General features: G+C 41.7%; 1 protein-coding gene across 1 annotated transcript in view; it reads right to left on the reverse strand.

Annotated features, from left to right (window-relative positions):
- The window catches only part of RGS22 (regulator of G protein signaling 22), a 119,459-nt gene that overhangs the window by 15,456 nt on the left and 81,278 nt on the right, over nucleotides 1–22,725 (reverse strand). The window contains exons 16-22 of the mRNA XM_081952679.1: nucleotides 20,644–20,838; nucleotides 16,896–16,988; nucleotides 13,955–14,121; nucleotides 9,105–9,267; nucleotides 5,697–5,852; nucleotides 4,563–4,631; nucleotides 124–282 (exon numbers count right to left, since the gene is read on the reverse strand). Of these exons, the coding sequence (XP_081808805.1) occupies nucleotides 124–282; nucleotides 4,563–4,631; nucleotides 5,697–5,852; nucleotides 9,105–9,267; nucleotides 13,955–14,121; nucleotides 16,896–16,988; nucleotides 20,644–20,838 (1,002 nt within the window). The remainder of the gene's footprint in view (nucleotides 1–123; nucleotides 283–4,562; nucleotides 4,632–5,696; nucleotides 5,853–9,104; nucleotides 9,268–13,954; nucleotides 14,122–16,895; nucleotides 16,989–20,643; nucleotides 20,839–22,725) is intronic.

Genomic DNA, 22,725 nt, shown 5'->3' on the forward strand with positions numbered 1-22,725 from the left:
GAAATGGCTTCGCGTGCCACCTGTAGCAGGCGTGCCATAGGTCCGCCATGACGGCCATAGCGCTAGAATTAAATTTCCTGGTTGCTGAGTAACTGCATTATTTCCATTCCTTAAGTGCTGTACCTTGTATTTCTGTACCTCCTGCCAGAAAATCACTCCATTCCCCAATAAATCTCCTTTCAGGGACACAAAGTGTTGAAAATGAAGAGATGTGATAGGATTCATCAGAGCTTTACGGAAAGTAATGATTTCCTTAGACGAAAGCACCCAATTCTTCTTATGCTGTTGAAAGGAGGGATGGAGAAAAGAAAGCACACATTTTACAACGCAATAACAAGCAAGACTAAGGCAGGCTGTCTGATGCTTATCTCTGCATTGACCCCAACGTTCAGTAGTTCACTGCATAGAGCCAGTAGAATTTGGCAGCCACTGTCTCTCTCTCTCCCACTCTTCTGTTTGATTTGGGCAAAGTTTTTTGGGAAGGGACAACCGGGGGGGGGGGAAGGAAGTGACTAATAATGATTTAGAACATATGACTCTGCTGTAAGGTATGAGTTGTGAATAGAAAGGGGAAAAGTTTGAAATTGTTTAGAAACATGCAAGAGTAATCACAGATCGTGGAAGGTGCAAGTTTAAAACTTGCTCTGCCCTTGACATCTCGTGGACAAAAGCCATTTCAATCAATTGTCATGGACACAGACAGACACTGAAAGTTTGTTGTTTCTGGAATTAATGCCACCAAGGCATTTGTGACCCTTCACATCAAGAATGCATTTTAGACATTAAAACATTAGAGAGGGTCCAGAGGTATTTTCCAAGAAGAGTACTCAACTCCTCTGCTCGTAATAAAATTCCGTATACCACCAAGGCTTGAAATTTTAGGCCTGGATAACCTTAAAGTGCACCGTCTACATTCCGATCTGAGCTTAGTGCACGAGATAATCTGCCATAATGTCCTACCTGTCAATGACTACTTTTACTTCAGCTGCAATAACACAAGGGCTATCAATAGATACAACCTAAATGTAATCGGTTCTAATCTTGATTGCAGGAAAAATGATTTCAGCAATAGAGTAGTAAATGTGTGGAACACCTTACTCGATCCTGTTGTTAGTTCCTGTAAGCCCCATACCTTTTACCTTAAGGCAGGGATGTCCAAACTTGGCAACTTTAAGACTTGTGGACTTCAACTCCAAGAATTCCCCAGCCAGCAGAGCTGGCTGGGGAATTCTGGGAGTTGAAGTCCACAAGTCTTAAAGTTGCCAAGTTTGGACACCCCTGCCTTAAGGTGTCTCCCGGGGACCTTACACGTTTCTTAAGAGGTCCCTAAAGGGGCGTGCATAAGCACACCAGCATGCCTACCGTCCCTGTCCTACTGTCCCATTTAGATGTACTCTTTTTATGTGTTTATGGCTACATTTTGCTTGTTTTTATCCATTTATTTGTGCCATTTTTTTTCACCTGTTTTTCCTACTTGTTTCCTTGCGCTTGTTGACAAATTACAATAAAATAAATTAAATAAATAAATAAATAGGGGAGCATGGAAACTAAGTACGGAAGAACAGGCAAACTAAAAAGAAACTGAAATAAATCAAAGGAAATGGGGGGGGAAATGTAAGTACCGCTGCAGATCCAACCAGCACAGTTGAAGGAGTCGTTTTTAAATGACACAAGAGATCAGGAAATCATTTGGGAAAACAAATTTGAAACATGACATCTCATACATTTCTCTTATCTTCTCCCAAGATTTTTGAGAGACATCTTTGAAAAGGAAAGATACCATTAGGAGTAGGGGGGGGGACTCTTGAAGAGATTCCCTGCATACAAGATGCCCCTCCTGCACTCAGTCTTGCCTTCCTACTTAACCTCTCCCTATCCCACAGCAGAGCTGGGATTCTACCAGTTCAGCCCGCTTCACTCTGAAGATCAGCTGAGACCGAACCAGTTTGCTGTGACTTTCAGGTGGGCCTGGGCGCCTGGCTGCCCGGCTATACTCACCTTATTTCCTTTTTTTTTAGCCCAGCTAATAGCCCAGCTGTTTTCCTGTGAACTGCGCAAAGTGCGCGTCAGGAACGTTGGGCCTGACGCAAAGCGTGCGCTCAGTGAACTGGTTGCTAAACCGGTAGGATCGCACCCCTGAACTACAGGGAGAAAAAGCAAAACCAAAACATTAGTGCCAGGTGCTTGCTGTCTCTGAGCTTGGTTGTTTCCCTTGGAGACATTTCATTACCAAACTATATAATGTCATCAGTGCAGGTAAATCCTCAACTTCCAACCGTTCATTTAGTGATTGTTCAAAATTGCCGCAGTACTGAAAAAAGGGACCTCTGACCATTTTTTACACTTACAACCATTCAAGCATCCCCGTTGGTCATATGATCAAAATTCAGACGCCTGGCAACTGACTCATATTTATGACAGATGCAGAATCCCAGAATTATGTGATCACCTTTTGCAACCTTCTGACAAGCAAAGTCAACGGGGAAGCCAGATTCACTTAACAACTGTCTTACTGACAACTGCAGGGATTCACTTAACAACTGAGGCAAGAAAGGTCATAAAATGGGACAAAATTCACAATTGAGCCCAAAATTTATGTTGCTAAATGAGACATTTGTTGAGTGAGTTTGCCCCCCTTTTACAACCTTTCTTGCCACAGTTGTTAAGTGAGTTATATGTTAAGTGAATTGGTTTAGCCATTGATTTTGCTTGTCAGACGATCACAAAAGATGATCACAGGACACTGCAACCATCATAAATGTGAATCAGTTGCCAACTATCTGAATTTTGATCACATGGGGATGCTACAACGATGATAAGTGTGAATAATGACCATAAGTCACTTTTTCAGTGGTGTGTGTGTGTGTGTGTGTGTGTGTATAGAGCAAGCTATTTAGCTCTCCTCAGCTAGCCATACCCTTGCTGGGATTCGAACTTGCGCTGTTTTTACATATTAGGCATTTATATTAACCTCTAAGCCACAAGCTCTCCTCCCTTATCAGCTAAGCCAGGGGAATGATTTAAGTGTTTTGTCAAAGCACCTGGTATGCCCAAATATGGGAGGCGGCATACTGCTCCCCTTTTATGGCTAGCTGATGAGAGCTAAATAGCTTGAAATAGATCTATACTAGTCTCCTTTCATTTAGTTATCAGCAAAAATGCAACACAAATGGTTTTTCTGCCTGGAAGTCTCTTGGAGTGGGGCTGAAAGGCAAAAGGGAAGCAGTATGCTCCCTCCCATATTTGGGCATACCAGGTGCTTTGACAAATCACTAGATAGATAGATAGATAGATAGATAGATAGATAGATAGATAGATAGATAGATAGATAGAGATAGATAGATAGATAGATAGATAGATAGATAGATAGATAGATAGATAGATGTAGGTAGGTAGGCAGGCAGGCAGGCAGGCAGGCAGGCAGGCAGGCAGGCAGGCAGGCAGGTAGGTAGGTAGGTAGGTAGAGATAGATAGAGATAGAGATAGAGATGATAGAGATAGAGATAGAGATAGAGTTTGCTGTTCTTTGAGATAGAAAAAAAAAGGAAAAGGCCTGGTCTGATATATGTCATGTCACAAGGCTTTAAGACATTTAACAATCAATACAATCATAATGTGAAAACATAGCTGAAAGTGAAACAGACTCCATGCAATATGATTAATCCTGCTCACTTCGTTGCATATTTCATACTTTTTTAATGAGTGCATTTAATCACTCTCAATAATAAATTATCTTCCAGATGTTTAAAAAACAATATTTTGTTCCAGTTTCCTGGATAAAGAAAACGCATTTTCTACATTAAATTAAAGTGTAAAGCCATGGCAAGCAATTAAAAGTAAAATATCAAAGGTTTGCATCTTGATTCAGGTATTGTTCATACATTTGTTAATTGCACTTGTAGCCACAGAAATAAAAAAACAAACCTTAAAAAAAATTCCATTTAGATTTTTTTTTTGTTTCAGACTCCAATTGCACCAATTCCAACATTAAAAGCGTCTGCGGCATTTGCATTAACTTAATTTTTTTAATTCGACAACATGAGCCAAAACTACCGATGTAGCATCATGAATGCAATACTGAAATGACTGCTCTTACCTAACACCAGCTGGGCTTACTCTCCTGTTTATGTAAAGACTGCATAGTTTAGAGCAGTGGTGTCAAACTGGATTTCATTGAGGGCAGCATCAGGGTTGTGTTTGACCTCGGGAGGCAGGGTGGGTGTGGCTTAACGTCACTCGTGTCGGCGGTGTCTGTGGTGGCCCGAGCGCTCTGCCAGAGAAAACAGGGCTCCCAAGCTCAGTTTTTGTCTGCGACAGCCTCCTGCAACCCTCCGCCAGTGAAAACGGAGCTCGGGAGTACTGCACGCGGCCTCCCGAGCTCCGTTTTTGCTGTCAGAGGCACTATGAGCCAGTCCTTCCCTGTTTCCAGGGCAGCCATGCGGCCAGATCTAAGCACTCCGTGGGCCAGATCTGGACCCCTGGCTTTGAGTTTGACACCCCTGGTTTAGAGGATGATAAGTTCACGTTACACAAAGACCCAAGTAGAAAGAAACACAGCTTGCCTTCCATGGTGCTTGTTTCTTTTCCTGTCCCTGAATTAAAATGTCTTCTGCGGCCTCTCCCATATGTAGCTGAAAGCAAACATGACAAAACAGCATATTGATTACTTGCACAAATATTAATACCGATGTTGAGGGTATCCTCATTCCTTGAAGGATATCCTAACTCTGGTCAAGATTGATTAAGCTTCCTTTAAAGAACGAGGTTATATTTTCTTCAATCTGGATGGTCAAAAATCAAACGCATTAGCTATCTTAAAATTTGAAGCTAATGAGGAAAAGGCATCCAGATTGCTTCCTGAAATGACATGAGCCTAAATAGACCACTGCTGAAAAAGAACAGCTGCCCTTAGATATACTAATACCCCCCCCCCCCAAAACTATTATTTCCCCTAGTCAGGAAAGCAATCTGATACACTGAACAAACTTTGAAGAAATGAAAAAGAACAGAAAACAAAGCCAGGCTTAATCTCCCAACTCTACACCCATAAAATCAGTGAAGTGAGGACTCTGCCGATTCAACAGTTTTCCTCTTTGGAGGGGTACCAAGTTAAAAGCCCCTTCTTATCCAGTAGATTCATTGCACCGTAGAGCCAATAATTCTTTCTTACACTCAATGAAAGGCCTGGCTGATAGCCAGGCAAGGACTCCCATCTATTTTACTATCGTGCAGAAGAAAGGATCAATACTGTTCTTGATAGAAGGCAGTGCCCTAGGTGGGAAGATGAGCAACAGCTGGAGTGTGAGAAAAAGACAGCCTGAGCATGAAGGAGCCAGCCTGCTGTCTTCAGAACGGGCATTATTCTGTGAGCTTCCACATGGACTGAATTGCATTTGTGTCTCAGTGAGGGAGGGATTGTGGATGATGGAAAGAATCTTGCAATGATCAAGGTTTCTACCTCCCGCCAGCAAACTCTGGAATGCTTGCCAGATGTAGAGGCCTAGCCTCAAGAGTCACTTTTATTTTCAGTGGCTTACAGGAATACCTACTAAGGAATCCATTAGAAGCAAAATTGTCTACCAAGTCATCTGTACTATCTTCTTACGATCATTGATTTTCAGATAATCAAGTACTTAGAGGTATCACAATTCAAACTACATGTCACTAGACTGCCATATAAATTATTCAAATGTTACCTTTGATGGTTTCGTCTCCATGTCTTGACGGGCATAAAACTGCGGCAACCACTTAGTCTCTAATCTCCTCTGGGCATACTTTTGAACGTCTAACAAGATCACGGGAGAAACTAATTCATGAAGTACTTGCCCCCAGCCTCCACGTGACTTCATAACCTAGTAAAGACATCCAGGGGGAACCACAAAATGTTCGAGAGTGAAGCAGAGCCAAGGCAAAACAAGTGAGGAAAATCCAAAATTCATTTAAAATTGATTGATTGATATTTGAGGCTTGCTGTGCGCTGCCTTCGCAGGGTGGCTTTCAGGGGAAAAAATTAAAAATTCCAATGAAAGTAAAAGATAGATCATTAAAACAATAAAGCACTTATTTTTAAAACAGCTAAATAATAAAACAGATACACTTAGGGAACTTAGATAAACAAATATTTGTTGAGCTCCTTCCTAAATTGTAACGAAAAGGGGAATTGCTTCAGGAATAATGGGAGACATTCCCCTTTTCAGGCAGAAAGCAAAATTAATCAGAGATGCTCAATAAATCTCTGTCGGGACCTACCAAACTTGTCTCATAGATGATCCAGAAGTATAACGGGGATGTTTAGGAGCGGCAGTCCTGTAAATAGCTCGGTCCTAAACTATACATGATTTTATCCATCATATGTCTTTATTTTATAGCCCAGGGTGTTTTGAATTAAAGAAGTCCTTCTTCAGAGCTACTGTGTCTATAAATCAACTTCAGCTTTTTAAGGGAAAGAATTTCCACTGTAATAGACTCTTCATATAATCCCTTAATTACTTTCTATTATATGCAGATAAAGGAACGTGAACTCCTTACTAGGTAATCTGTCAAATCTAGGGCAACATTTGCATTTGTTGTCTTCCTTATAAATTGGTCTACCCCAGCCATCATGTCAGGCACACCTAAACCATGCTGAATGTAAATGATGGAGGGCGTAATCCAACTCAGTGTAGGAAAGATGATAGAAGCATAGTTTCCACTAGGTGGAAAACAGCTATTTCGTCCTACAACTAAAATGAACATAACCTACGTTGATAAAATGCACAGGTGCCTATCAATGGTCATCTAAAAGAATTTTTTGTTAATATTATGTATAAGAAGATACTCAAAAGGTAAACTTGGGCAGGAATTACACTTTATATGTCTGAGATATTTGAACTTTGGTTACTATCCTATAATATTTTGGCAGCCCCCCCCCCCCTCAGATCTTCTTTATTGTTAGTGATCTCTGATTCTAAAATACATTATGAGGCCTGATTTCTTCCAAAACAATAATAGTAACTTATTAAGTTTATATGCCACCGAGTTCCTAATGACTCCCAAAGCCAAAGTACTGTGAGATAATTTTAATAAACCAATTCATTTATGCACATTTCCTGTATTTCCAAAACATAAGCATATATAACTCCTGGCCCACATACTAGCTAATATTAAACACATTTAATACATTTAATCAGATTACAAAAGCCCAGTCTAGCACAATACCAATGAAGAAGAAAAATAACAGCTCCCAAAAGAAACCAGCATGGCTACATAAAGAACTCTCTGACACATTGAAAGACAAAAAAGATAAGTATAAAAAGTGGAAAGAGGGGAACATAACTAAGGCAGAATGTCAGCAAATAGCCCGAGCCTGTAAAGATGAAGTGAGGAAAGCTAAGTTGAAATAGGGAAGAAAATAGTAAGTGAGCACCTGTCTACCCTAGACTAATTCAAATCACCAGGACCGGATGGATTATATCCCAGGGTTCTGAAGGAACTGGCAGACGAGATCTCAGAACCACTGAACTATATCTTTCAGACATTCTGGAGCACTGGGGAATTGCCAGAGGACTGGAAAGGAGCTGAGGTGGTTCCCATCTTCAAAAAAGGAAAAAAATAGATCCAGGAAACTACAGACCTATCAGCCTGACCTCAATATCAGGAAAGATTCTGGAAAAGATAATCAAGCAACGGATTAGCAAACACCTAGAAGTAAACAAAGTAATAGCCAAAAGCCAACATGGGTTTGTCAAAAACAGATCATGCCAGCCTAATCTTATTGCATTCTTTGACAAAGTGACAAAATTAGTGAACCAGAGGAATGCCGTCGATATAGTTTACTTGGACTTCAGTAAGGCATTTGATAAGGTAGACCATAACATACTACTAGATAAAGTAGAAGAATGTGGGTTGGACAGCATCACCATCAGATGGATTCGTAACTGGCTGACCAACCACACTCAACGTGTAGTCCTCAATGGAACTGCATTCCACATGGAGGGAAGGATGCAGTGGAGTACCCCAAGGCTCTCTTTTAGGCCCAGTACTCTTCAACATCTTCATCAATGATTTGGATGAGGGAATAAATGGGGAACTCATTAAATTTGCAGATGACACCAAGCTGGCAGGAATAGCCAACACTCCAGAAGATAGGCTTAAGATACAGAAGGATCTTGACAAACTTGAAAACATTGGGCACTATCTAATAAAATGAAATTCAATGGTGAAAAGAGTAAGTTTCTACATTTAGGCAAGAAAAATGAAATGCACAGGTACAGTATAGGTGGTACCTTGCTCAACAGTAGTAACTGTGAGAGGGATCTTGGAGTCCTAGTGGACAACCATTTAAATATGAGCCAGCAGTGTGCAGCAGCTGCCAAAAAAAAGCCAACACAGTTCTAGGCTGCATCAACAGAGGGATAGAATCAAGATCACGTGAAGTGTTAATACCACTTTATAATGCCTTGGTAAGGCCACACTTGGAATACTGCGTTTAGTTTTTGTCGCCACAATGTAGAAAAGATGTGGAGACTCTAGAAAGAGCGCAGAGAAGAGCAACAAAAATGATTAGGAGACCGGTATCTATATGGTTGCTATGAGTCGACAACAACTTGATGACACAATAGCTGAAATTGCCATTATAGTCAAATACTCATTCTGCTGCCATCTAGTGGTCATCTGGATTTTGCAGCCCAAATTATGTTAGTTTTATCCTGAGGAAACAGGCCCTATGACCACGGAGACGTCTTTGGACAGCGCTGGCTCTTCGGCTTTAAAACAGAGATGAGCATCGCCCCCTAGAGTCAGGAAGGACTAGCACATATGTGAAAGGGGAACCTTTACCTTTAGGGAAACATTCATTTATATGGAACAGTATGTTCTTTTGCAATCTACTTAATCTGTAAGAGTGTTATTCCCTGCTTCTGTGCTGCTGCATTTTGAAATAGAATAGAATCTACATAGAAGCCTGGTATTATTTAAAGGGCATCAGATCAAATGAAAACACAATGCATATTGACCACCAGGAAAAATATAGCTTAGCACTAATCACACAACTCGGCAAACGTACGTTGTGAGAACTAACAGAACCAGCACCAACTTCTGCTAACATTTTAAATGCTGCCAATTACCTGCTCTTGTTCTTCTTTTGTGGCTGGGCTGTCCGGTCCAAAGAAATATTTCTTGTTTAGATATTTATTTTTAATGTCCTTAGATTTTTCATCTCGTTGTACTTTATTTTTGTGTAACATTCTTCTGAACTGCTCAATGTCTATCCAGCACAGGAGGTCCACGCTACAAAATAAACAGTATGTTTTTGTCACAGTATCATCAATATCACTTCACGCCAAGGATGGGCAAGATTGGAGAAGATGGTCACTATCTACACCTACTGACATAACCGGAAAGGGCAGATTCCACCCCCCCCCCTTTTTTTTTTTTACTGTTTTAGGATGAAACAGTACAGGAGGCCTCAAGCAAATGAATGGTTCTTATCCTCACCTTAAATTACCCCATCCTCTGAAATCACCATGCTCCTAAGTGGGTTATATCCTTATTCATAATTCTTCAGGCATACATCCAAATGAAATTCTATAATCTAAATTAACATGGATAGAATGGTACTGAGTAATTGTTGTTATTGCTTGCTTCTGGGGAGGAAAGCTATGGCAAATCTAGATAGCATGCTAAAAAGCAGAGGCATCACCCTGCCAAGAAAAGTGTGTATAGTCAAGGCTATGGTTTCCCCAGTTGCAATGTATGGCTGTGAAAGTTGGACCATAAGAAAGGCTGAGCGCCAAAGAATTGAGGCCTTTGAACGATGGTGCTGGAGAAGACTCCTGCGAGTCTCTTGGACTACAAGACGATTGAACTTGTCAGTCCTAGAAGAGATCAACCCTGACTGCTCTTTAGAAGGCCAGTTCCTGAAGATGAAACTCAAATATTTTGGCCACCTAATGAGAAGGACTCACTGGAGAAGAGCCTAATGTTGGGAAAGATTGAGGGCAAAAGTAGTAGGGGACGATGGAGAATGAGGTGGCTGGATGGAGCCACGGAAGCAGTAGGCGTGAGCTTAAATGGACTCCAGAGGATGGTAGAAGACAGGAAGGCCTGAAGGAATGTTGTCCATGAGGTCGCAATGGGTCAGACACAACTTCACAACCAACAACAACAATTGTTGTATGCAGCAGGCACTTTGCCACTCCGAGCAAGCAATTCTTCCACATACTTACAGGAGCCATGAAGATTGACAAAGGTGAATTGGCAATCTCCACAAGCTGTCTAATAGATCATTGATGATGTCAGCAGCTTCTATGAACTTGTCCACTTATTCAAATTTATGGTATTATATAAAATGAAAGGAAATCCCCATGTAAGCTACCTGGAATTCTTAGAGGAAGGTGGACTTACCAAGCTAATAAATAAATAAAATAAAAAATAAAACAGAAGTTGACCTCTACTGACTGTGGATGTATTTATGTATCCTTGGCAATAATGTGGAAGAATTTGTCATACCTTCTACGGGGACAATTTTCAACTCTCTGATCCAATTATTTAACCTGGGATTCCCCTTTAGCTTCCAAACCTCTGCAAGGTCTGCCACAGGCTGGTTTGTTGCCACATATTGAGGGAGTGGAGTTATAGGAGAATGAAAAACAACAGGGACAGCATTTTCCTGATTTTTGCTGAACTCATAAAAATGTAGGAAGAGGGTAGCTGATTCTTGGATGGTGACCATGAGGAAAACCCAGGAGGACCATAGGTTAGACTGGGGGATTGCAAAATGTCCTGCAGGAAGCCAATAGCAAATCACTTGTATATTGTGGGCAATAAAAGTAATGGAGTTGATACTGATTTAATTGCAACAACAAATGTAAAATTATTACTATGGCAATTAACAAAGCTTTTGATATTGTTTAATAGCTGTTGTCTTATTAAAGCAACCTTTCCACCTTGTAATCTTCATGTATTGTATTCCAGATCTAAGAATTTCCTAACTTGCATGGCCAAACACATCTTGAAGGTGCCACGTTAGAGAAGGATATATTAATAGCTTCCTAAATGGAAACTAAATTGAAAGGGATGTAGTGGCTCAGTGGCTAAGATGCTGAGCTTCTTGATTAGAAAGATTGGCAGTTCAGCGGGTCGAATCCCTAGTGCCACGTAATGGGGTGAGCTCCCGTTACTTGTCCCAGCTTCTGCCAACCTAGCAGTTCGAAAGCACGTAAAAATGCAAGTAGAAAAATAGGGACCATCTTTGGTGGGAAGGTAACAACTTTCCGTGCACCTTTGGCATCTAGTCATGCCGGCCACATGACCATGACGGTGTCTTCGGACAACGCTGGCTCTTTGGCTTTGAAACTGAGATGAGCACTGCCTCATAGAGTAGGGACGACTAGCACATATGTGCAAGGGGAACCTTTACCTTTAAATGGAAACAGGAGTCGACCTGAAGTTCTCCAGCTGGACAGACGTGGGGGATGTGAGCTCTGAAGAGTCTCACATGAACCCTGTCTGACAAACTTTGTCTCTGAGATCCATTTTTGGATCAGAACCCCCCTGTGGGGGTTGAAGAAGGGGAAGTGTCTCATCAGACCCAGAGGGAGTGCAACAGGTCCCTCGTAGGTCAGAGATTTGCCCTCTGACTCGGAGCCGTGGCGGCAGCATGGCAACATGGCTGCACAAAAAGCTGGCTCCAGGCCAAAGCAGCTGAAGAGGAGCATGCAGAGGCAAAATGAAAGCCTGGTAAGATCTATTAACTCACAGTAATAAATCAGAATTTGGAAAAGGCAAAGAAACTTGAGAGCATAAATAATATTGATGGACAGATCGGGATTTTTGCAAAAAGAAAGAAGTGGAAAATGGAGGGTTGAATCACTTAGCCCCAAAGAGAGCCATTTGCTTGAAATAATTTGGACAGAAAGAAGAAAGAAGAGAAGTGACAAACCCACTTAAACACAAACTCTAAATTTGGTTTTGGACTTGAAAAGATTCTGTTTTTAAAGGAGTCTAGGAGCATGAAGATTTGCTTCGTCTGAGTGCCTTTTAATTAACGTATCTTAAGCAATTCCAATTAATGAGAGCTGGAATGCAACAAGGGAGAAAGATCAAGAAAAAAGTACCATCTCCTTACTGACAACTGATAACCTAATCTTGCCTGTGTGGGAAATTTTAATTAACCAACTGCCATAAACCAGAACTTGGAAAAGCAGGAGGGAAACATACCCGAATTTGGCTGTATGCAAGTTTGTTCCAATTAATATATTTCGAGCAATTATGACCAACGAGAAGTAGAAAGTACAAAGGGAAAAAAAAATAACAAAATCAAAACCTTTAAATGGAAACAGACTGCTTGTAGCCTCTACAACTACAGTAAGTACACTAGACTACAATTGCCCATAAGACCCAAAAGTCTTCCTTCCTTTATGTTTCTACACGGCATACTGTAGAGAGGACGTATTTCTTACATAGTACAAAGAGCAGGGATTTCTTTCTTTCAAAGTAATTGGCTCATTTACATGCTCCATTTACTATTCCAACTGAATTCAGGTTTTACAACTCTTTACTTCAACCCAACTAAGTTAAGCTTGGAAACTCTTTATCTAATCTATAAAAAGTCATGTGCCTTAATTGCACACATGTTACAGCTTTGTGAAACTTTGATTCACAGATTCGGTTCAGCATATCTCTAAATTGAGGCATCTTTCCTACTGCTTTAGAAAATGGAATCAAATGGTCAGATTTGAAGAGAAAGGCTTGAGAAAACCAAGTTGAAAACAATGCTATAAATTGAAATGTTACATTTAATTGGGAGTTTTTCCAAACTGATTTGAATTTTTAAATTGAATCAAATTGGTACATTTAAGTGAATCACAAATTCAAACTGAGCAAGAATCAATTTCCACACCCTAATAAACATCACTGCTAGATTGGTCTGATTGCAGGGGCCCTTCAAAACAAAACACGGTTGAGAAACACTGACCTAGATTGCTATAGGAACCCTCCTGGCTTATGTAGGCTTTGCACCTGTAGCACGCTAAATGACACCTTTCCAGAATTCTTGTAAAATCTCAATAAAAGAGAGATGCTTTGCACTGAATGCTGCATGTGTGAGATTACAAAATTTCTTCCATTAATCTAACTTGTTTTATATTCCTCTTTATTCTTTGGTCCTGGACAAATGAACTAGAACAGTGATGGTTAACCTTTTTGTTGTCCCATGCCGAAAGTGCTTACCCGCACCCATAATTCAATGTGCACGTGACACTCCCTGTGCACCCTGCCCCTGTGCATGCAACCCCCCCTGCGACCACCCCCACTGTCCCCACACATGCGCCCCACCCCACCCCGCCCTTGCACAGTGCCCCCGCAGCCCATTTTGGGCCTGGAAGGCCTCCTGCACCAATCTGGAAATCAAAATGGCGCGTTGCACAAGACCCCAAAATGCAATGCGAGCACCCCCGTGCATGTTCCCCCCCATGCAAGTGTGCGCATGTCCCCAGCATGTGTCCTGTCCCCCACGCATGCACAGCAGAGACTCGAAGACTAGCTGGCCGGTGAAAGACAGGCGCGCAGGCATGGTGGAGCTGGCCTGGGGCAACGGCTGGCATGCCTGCAGAGAGGGCTCCATGTGTCACCTGTGGCACGCAAGCCATAGGTTCGCCATCACGGAACTAGAAGAAAGTATATCTTCAGATATGGATATCATATCCTTAATCAGTGGATGGAAATGACAAGAACGGAAGCTGGAATATAATGTAGGTTAAAATGTGCCTGGAGCCAAAACATTTTTTTAAAGATGGAATTTGGAGTGCAGGATATACGAATTACGGCATTCATACACATCTCATTCTTTAAAGATGTTAGCTGTGAAGAGTCTTGTTATTTCATTGTCATATCAATGAAGCAAGATATAGAAATTATAAACATTACTAGGGAAATGGGAGTTCACAACAGAGCTACGCAATAACAGGAGAAATACCTTGCTGATCGCTCCTCAAGAAAGATACGGAATTGTTCCAGATCTGTCCTGTTGTTAAGCAATTGCGTAATGGAGTATGATTTGAAACCTTCAAGATAGTCTTGTTCAATGGAGTCTACAAGTCGAATAGACTCAGACCTCTGGAGAACTTCTTCAACTGCCAAAGCCTGAGGAAAAATTTGTACAAGATAATACTCATATTTCCTGATTTCTTAGCCCACAAAGATATATGTATTTCTTTTTTGTTTCATATAGTTTCATTGTATTTCAGAATCAAAGATTAAACGACACCTCTGCTCATCCAGATCTGTGACTGGGTGCATTTGATTAAAGATAATATCTATATCATCTCTTGTCACTAATTAATGGCTTTATGTAGGAGTGACAGCTGACTACAAAAACTAGAGTTGTGTATAATATAAGAAAAAAAAACAAAAAGGTCATTATTCCTTTTTTGTATCATCAATCTAATATAGCATTGGCACCATGACAATTGCTGGCATTTTAAAGGTATGTAGTCCCTTGGCTCAATAGAATAGAATAGAATAGAATAGAATAGAATAGAATAGAATAGAATAGAATAGAATAGAATAGAATAGAATAGAATTCTTTATTGGCCAAGTGTGATTGGACAGACAAGGAATTTGTCTTTGGTGCATATGCACGTAAAAAGGCAAGATACATTCATCATGAATCATAAGGTACAACACTTAATGATAGTCATAGGGTACAAATAAGCAATCAAATCATACTAGGAAACAATCAACATAAATCGTAAGGATATAAGCAACAAAGTTACAGTTATACAGTCATAAGTGGGAGGAGATGGGTTTGAGGAACGATGAACAGAAGATTAATAGTAATGCAGACTTAGTAAATAGCTTGACAGTGTTAAGGAAATTATTTGTTTAGCAGAGTGATGGCGTTTGGGGAAAATCTGTTCTTGTGTCTAATTGTCTTGGTCTGCAGTGCTCTACAGCGTCATTTTGAGGGTAGGAGTTGAAACAATTTATGTCCAGGATATGAGAGGTCTGTAAATATTTTCACTGCCTTCTTTTTGACTCATGCAGTATACAGGTCCTCAATGGAAGATAATGTATTGTTTCTCTCAACACAAGATATGAATCTAGGTCACCATAGCAGTTATAGCCAGAAAATGGGAACATGACTTCTAGAAGGTGATCTGCATATTGCACATATGTTGTCTATAGCACTATGTCAGAGCCAAATTGTTGCTTTGAAAATGGGCCATTTTGTAACATCATGCTTTCAAAGCACTTTTCTTAAAGGAAACTGGTATGTTCTGTTCCACTGTCCTTCCTGCAGTGGGCTTCTTTGGTTACATTTGCTGGGAATTATGAAGGTTGAAGTTCAACACATTGAGAATTTCCAGAAGTCTGCCTTAGGATATGATTTAACAGTATAACTATTTCCTTATTGCTAGAGCAAGGAGAAAGCTATGGGTTTTTTATGGTAAAAATACTATTATACTATACTACTATTCAGGAATATGCCTAGCATGTGTTTTATGGTCTATTGTCGTGATGGCGAACCTATGGCACGTGTGTCAGAGGTGGCATGCGGAGCCCTCTCTGTGGGCAAGCGTGCCATCGCAGGGGCTCTTCTGGTTTCCGGCCAGCTGGTCTTCGCAGGCATCAGAGCACCGAAAAATGGCCTGAAAAACGGCCAACAAACAGACTGTTTCCCTGGCCATTTCCAGGTCATTTCCAGGCCATTTTTCAGGCCAAAAATGACCTAAAAACAGCCTGGAAAACCACCTGGAAACGGCCTGAAAAACTACCTGAGAATGGCCCAAAAAACGGCCAAATAAACAGGCATGCACGCATTGGCCAGCTGGTCTTCCAATTTCCAGTGTTCCGGCACGCGCACACTCACATGTGCACGGGGCTTCCGCTTTGGGCACTCATGCCGAAAAGGTTCAACATCACCTATCTATTGTATGAAATATTGTTAACTGGTTGATGCTATATCACTATGATGACAAAACTATGGCACACATGCCAGAGGTGGCATGTAGAGCACTCTCTGTGGGCACACGCACCGTCGCCAGCTGGTTTTCGCGGGTGTCAGAGCGCCAGAAAATGGCCGGAAAAACAACCAAAAAACAGACCATTCGGGGGCAGTTTTCTGGGCGATTTTCAGACCATTTTTTGGGGGGGGGCAAAAATGGTCTGAAAAACGGCCTGAAAACAGCCCCCCAAAACAGCCTGAAAACAGCCAAAAAATGGCCAAATAACAGGCAGTTGAGTGCCGGCCAGCTGGTCTTCAGGTCTCCGGCACACTGGTGAGTGCACATGCACACGCATGCACACATGTTTTCATTTGGGCACTCGGTGCTGAAAAGGTTTGCCATCACTGCTATATCGGTATATATGTGAGAAAGAGCAATGAATGTAGCATTTTGGCTATACAACTAAAATGACAATAAAATCTAGTGAGATCTACAATTCATTTCTCATAGTACTTTTAATATAAAGCTGGAGGATTTTCCTTTTGTCGTGAGTCATCAACTGCTTATAATTAATATTAATTCCCCCAAGCTCATAGAAGGAAAACAATACTCGTTTGCATTTAATAATCAGATAAAGTTCCCCCTGTATTGGAGTTTATTGTCTCATATTCTTCCCTCTATCAAATAGTAGTAGTAGCATTAGTAGTATTAATAGAAATAGGATGAATATTGTTGGTTTGCATGGCAAGCCTTTTCTCATGACACCCTATAATTTTGAAGCCACGCAGCAATTGGTTGGTAGGGAGTAAATGGTTGGAGATTGAATGTTTATAATGTAGAACTGCACCATGTAAAAACGTCGATGTCTCAAGAGACAGATTTGCTGCCCCAGAGAAGCACATAGGGTTAAGCGCTCAGTATGAGGCAAGAATAAGGGTGTTGTTTTTGTTAATAGGTGCTTGCCTTTACCTCATCCTTCTTGGAAATGCCCTCTGCATGCAAAGCCTTCAGCTTTTTAAAGTACACGGAGTCCAGCTGTCGAATTTCTTCCACCAGCTCCACCTAATAAAATAATAATTTCTGTCATCAACCCTGCACACATCATAGAATGAAAGATGAAGGGGTAGGAGAGGAAAGCTGCCAATGACAGTGGGTAGCAAAGAACCACACTTGCCAAGAACAAGACAAATGTTTAGGAGACATATCTCTGCATGTTGCATTTCCTTCAGACCAGATGATTCAAGGAGAATATTTGCCGAAACAGCTAAAGCAACAAATATTGTGTGCATCCATTTGGCCCCTCCAGAATCAAGGAAGACTTGTGGAGTTGCTTCTGAGTAGTTTCCTTTATTGTTCCTTATCTACCATGTGTCAGGGTTCCAAGTAGGGCCCAACAGAATCAAAACTCCAAGGCAGGAAAGTTCCTTAAAAAAATAGATTTATTAGGCACGTCATATTGGCACATCTGGGGAAACCCGACTCTGAACCTCCCTTGGGTTTCCCCCTAATTCAAAGTAGTTTTCCCTCCCCTGACCAGGCAGTCCACCACATGGTCCAATCAGGTCACAATCCACCGGTCACTATCTCTGACCCCAACTCCTTGCACCTGGTGGGAAAACTCTTGGTTCTCAGGAGAAAGAATTTTATTACAAGTAAAATTCCCTAGTTATCTCTTCCTCACCACTTCACAGCTCAACTTTCTTTGCTGTGGCAGCCCTGAAGTGCCAAGGGGGAAAATGGCTCCAGGGCTGACACTGTGTTTCCCTGAAAATAAAACCCAGTTTTATTTTCTTTTGGGCCCCAAAATAAGAACCAAGTCTTATTTTGGAGGCATGTCTTATCTGCTTATCTTAGTATCACCGCAGCCAGGCCTCCCACGCCCCGACACCTGTCGCGCTGCTGCCTGATTTCTTCTGCAAGGGCAGCACTAGTGCAACGTATCACACAGCATCCTGCCACGGGCGGAGCACTGGTACAATGCATCATGTGGTGTTCAGCCATGAGTGGCCACAAGCAGGAGCAGAAGTTGGCCAGCTGCACAAGAAGTGTTGGGACATTGGCAGCCTGGCTGAGGTGGTCTGAAGGTAAGCAGGTGCGGGGCACATGGGGCAGCTCAGCTCCCACACCAACACCCTAGCTTGATTTTTTACACATGTACCTTGTACAACCAGATGGGGGGGGGGGCTTAACTGGGGCTTATTTTTGGGGTAGGACTTATATTAGGCACAGGAGTAAAAATCGGTCTACAACTTGTTTTAGGCGTAGGTCGTATTTTTTTTGGGGGGGGGAAACACGGTATAGACGGAAATCTTGCCAAACTAGTTGCATCACTGTAGATATACTTTAGAAGTTGTTAAGACCTTCCATAGTATGCCCTCTGGAATGCAGCCCCTCCCTCCCTCCTGGGAATCCAGACTACATTCCACCACAGAATCTCAGGTAGGGAGAAATATCCTCTCATTTTCAAAGAAAACTGACAAAGTCACTAGCGGTGTCTGCATACTAATTGATACGTTTTGTTTTATTTTTTGTTTTGCACGAAAAACAAAATTTAACATAAATTCACCAGTTTATTTAATATGGACTAACAAGTGCATTTATTTATTTGTTTGTTATAAAAAAGATGCTAAAAGCACTAAAAAGAACACTGCTACTTCCGATAGTGAATAGCAGTGGTGGGTTCTGGCCGGTACGGCTTGGTACGGGCATACTGGTAATAGCTGGGAGCAGCGGCCACCATACTGGCATGGTGGCTCATTTGGCTCACTCACCTGCCCGCGTTCTATACCTGTTTTTAAGGCAACCGGCCAATTTCGCACGCGCACACAGTGTGCGCCACCTGCGCAACCTTCAACAAACAGCTGGGTGTCGCAGGGGCAGTGGAGTGTGCATGCATGTGCAACAAGCATGCACGACCAGGACTCCTGGCCCTGTGCGCAGCGTACCGGTAATGACGGGGAGAGGAACCCACCAGTGGTGAATAGGTAGTGATTATTGGGACTACAGGCAAATAATCTTTACTGAAACATTAACAAGTTTTGAGATTATTTGTAAGCTACCTTGGCAGGATTTGAATCCAGAAATTTGAATTGCAAATAATGTTGATAAATAATAAACAAATAAAACAGGAGCACCAAAATATAGCATAGGTATCAGCATGTTAGAGAGAATGCTAAGGTCTGTTCAATTACAAAGGAAATCCTAAAAGCTTAAGGAGGGGAAACTTAACTAAAACTGAAAACATAAGGAGAAAAAATTTTTAAACTTGCACTATGCTCAACAGTCATGGAATTGAAAAAGAAAACAGAAGAATGGATTACTAACTTGGACAGAAAGGCTGACTGATCTCTAAACAGGAACACTCTGCAACATTTACCAAAACTTAACGTTCAAGGGGTTGCAATTAAGCAATTGAAAAATATTTTTTTCATTGAAACTGCTATTCTTGCCAGCAAAAAGGAAGAAGTAATTGCTAATATCACCTCCTTTGAAATGCTGCTGGGGAAAAGCATCCTAAATACTTGATTCGAAGTACAAGCTGAAAAGTATACAGATAGCTGGTAATATTGATTTGTTTTGCAGAACTATGTGCCTACAAATTACCTTGTATCACTTGGTTTTGTTTAATTGGCATAGCAATAAGCCTTCAGTTAAAAATTGCCAAGGGCAGTCTTTTTATATTTGAGCAAAGGATTTGGCATGAATATGGGAGAATGAAAAATGCAGACTGATGGGAGGTATGGAATCGGGGGGGTGGGGTGGGGGGGTTCGCTTACTTTCCCTACCGGTTCGCAAATGTGAATGCACATGCCCCTTCCGTCCATGCATGCACTAGATCAGTGTTTCTCAAACTTGGCGACTTTAAGTCGCCAAGTTTGAGAAACACTGCACTAGATCTTCCACGCATGCACTTTGGCTTGAAAATGTGCCTAAATAGGACAGCATAGAGCTGGGGCGGGTGGGCCGGGCAACCTGCAGTTTCCACTACCAGTTCAGGCAAACCGGTCCAAACCGGCTGAATGCCACCTCTGAATGGAGTAAAGTCAAACAAAGGAGATGCTGAAAGGGAAGTTAGGTCATAGTTAGGAAGATCAAGACAGGCTTCATATGGAAGGATTATATACCTGTTGGAGCAAATACTAACATGTTAATAACTTCAGTTTTACGGTAATATTTATAGTATTATTATAATTATGTGAGTATTATTAATGTAACTAATATTATCAATATTGCCACCAGTGACATGCGGTGAGATTTATCGCTGGTGAGGCTGGTGACGTCATCAGGAAGGCGGGGAATGGGACCACGTGTGCAGGAGGCTGAGGCAGCCTCAGCCTCCTGCACACGTGGTCCCATTCCCTGCCTTCCTGAGTCAACATGAAGGGGACCGCAGAATGTGAACCGCGGGACCGCGGAGCGCGCTCCTCCTGCACACATGGTCCCATTCCCCGTCTTCCTGAGTCAACATGAAGGGGACCGCGGAGCGCGAGCCAGCGGAGCGCACTCCGCGGTCCCCTTCATGTTGACTCAGGAAGGCAGGGAATCGGACCACGTTTGCCTTTTCCCTTTTCCCTTTTTTTTTCTTTTCATGATGAGAGGGGTGAGGCTCTGCCTCCCCCCCTCCCCTGACCGCACGTCCCTGATTGCCACTATTATTATGCATCAAAACTAACAATACCCGGATGCCACACTGTTCATGTATATGTTCATAGATTACCTTCCCATATGTTTCTCGGTCTTCCTCTATCATCTTCATCCATGGAACCAAAAGAAGGGTGAGGATATATTCTTCTGCTGGGTCAAAAAGATCTTCAAATGGCGGATCAATTCTTTTGTAAATTTCATTTTTTGTAGGCTGTTCTATTCCAATATCCATAGCAGCAGAAGGAGCAATATAATTGGCATAAAGGAGCTGTGTTAGATTTTTAAAAAAAAAGAGGTAAATTGCTCAACAATTATCCAGTACAATAAAGTTCTGTTAAAATGAAGATCAAAAACATTGTTGTAATGTTATTTGAATTACTTTAATTTTTTTTAAATTGTGTACTGTAACTAATAACTGCAAAATTTAAAGGTAAAGGTTCCCCTTGTACATGCATGCTGGTCGTTCCCGACTCTAGGGGGCGGTGCTCATCTCCGTTTCAAAGCCGAAGAGTCAGCACTGTCCGAAGATGTCTCCGTGGTCATGTGGGCAGCATGACGAAACCACAAAGATGCAAGGAATGCTGTTACCTTCCCACCAAAGCTGGTCCCTATTTTTCTACTATTTACATCTTTCGAACTGCTAGGTTGGCAGAAGCTGGGACAAGTAACGGGACCTCACTCCGTTACGCAGCACTAGGGATTTGAACCACCAAACTGCTGACCTTTCTGATCAACAAGCTCAGTCTTAGCCACTGAGCCATATTGTTTTCCTCTCAAACAAAAACTATATATTTTTCCTTGATCCTAAGACTGGTTCATGCACAATCTTTCATAGCTTTATGGGCATTTGTGAACGAGATCCAGATAAGTACATGCTACATATTGTTGTGGACACAGTGCTTTTTAAACAAGGACACTTTGACACATTATATACTCTATACATAAAGCAAAATCCTGCAGTAGTAGGTCTTAGTTATACTGTTCTGAATTGAATGAATATAACAAAGTCTTGTATAAAGAAGGAGCAGTAGCATAGGGCAGGATAGATTACAATCAGTCAGATATTATAGTTACATGGAAAGTTTCTGTTTTAAAAAAACACAGAAGCGGTTTTAGAAAAATGCCACTGTGTGTGGTCTAGTAGTAAAATCCACTTTAACGTCATAGTTCTCTGCCATTTCATCCTGCAGCACCTTCAGACCATCTAGACCGCAACTATAAGTCATCAATGTACCTTATTATACTTATTTTTTGATTGGTAAGAAGTTCCAGGGTAAAGTTATGCTGGTCTTGTTTCCTTTGGAAGAAGATCAGTCCTACCAATGTTTTAAAAATACTGACATTTATTTATAGCTATCCAGGTCGAGCGCAGGGCTGCTACATCAGAGAAAACAACCTGCACCACAAAATGTTCTTAGCTTGTCCTCCTCAAGTCTGTAATTTCTCTTTCCATGTACACATTATCTAAAACAACATCACTCTTAGCAAGCAATTGCCTAACAGATGAAAAACCCCATCAGTCATTTCCCTAATAAGATCTTCAGCAACATTACCAAGACTGTTTAGACACCGGTGGGCAACATTCCTGAATCAATTATTTTTCCCCCCACGTCATCCCTGTGAAACAACATTTGAGAACTCAATCGCAAATGATGACCCAATGTAGTTCAACTTCTGTGAGTTATAAGCGTGAAAAAATGTCATGCAACTTTGAAGAGTACATTGAAATTACCAGGCTGCAGGTGGTTTTTGTTTAAAAAAAGAAGTGGTCAATGAAAGTGACTGATTTGAACAAATCGGTACATAAAAGTTGGTTTTAGTCAGCATGCTGAAATTAATTTTTGTCCCTTACTCTCTATAACAGTGATGGCTAACCCTTTTGTTGTCGCATGCCAAAAATGCACACAAGCCCCTCCCTGCGCACCCTGCCTGCCACACATGCATGTGTGACCCCCCACGCATGTGCATGGGAACCCCCATTCTTCCCCCGCCCTCCTGTGCATGCACACATGACCCCCCACGCTCCCCCTATGCATGCACATGTGACCCCTTGCATGTGCCCTGTCCCCCATGCATTCACAACAAAGATCCAAAAACCAGCGGGCTGGTGGGAGGCCTGAGCGCCTGCACGGTGGAGCTGAGCTGGGGTGACAGC

This window comes from Natrix helvetica (genome assembly GCF_964273705.1).
Source record: "Natrix helvetica genome assembly, chromosome: 4".
Taxonomy (NCBI): Eukaryota; Metazoa; Chordata; class Lepidosauria; order Squamata; family Natricidae; genus Natrix; species Natrix helvetica.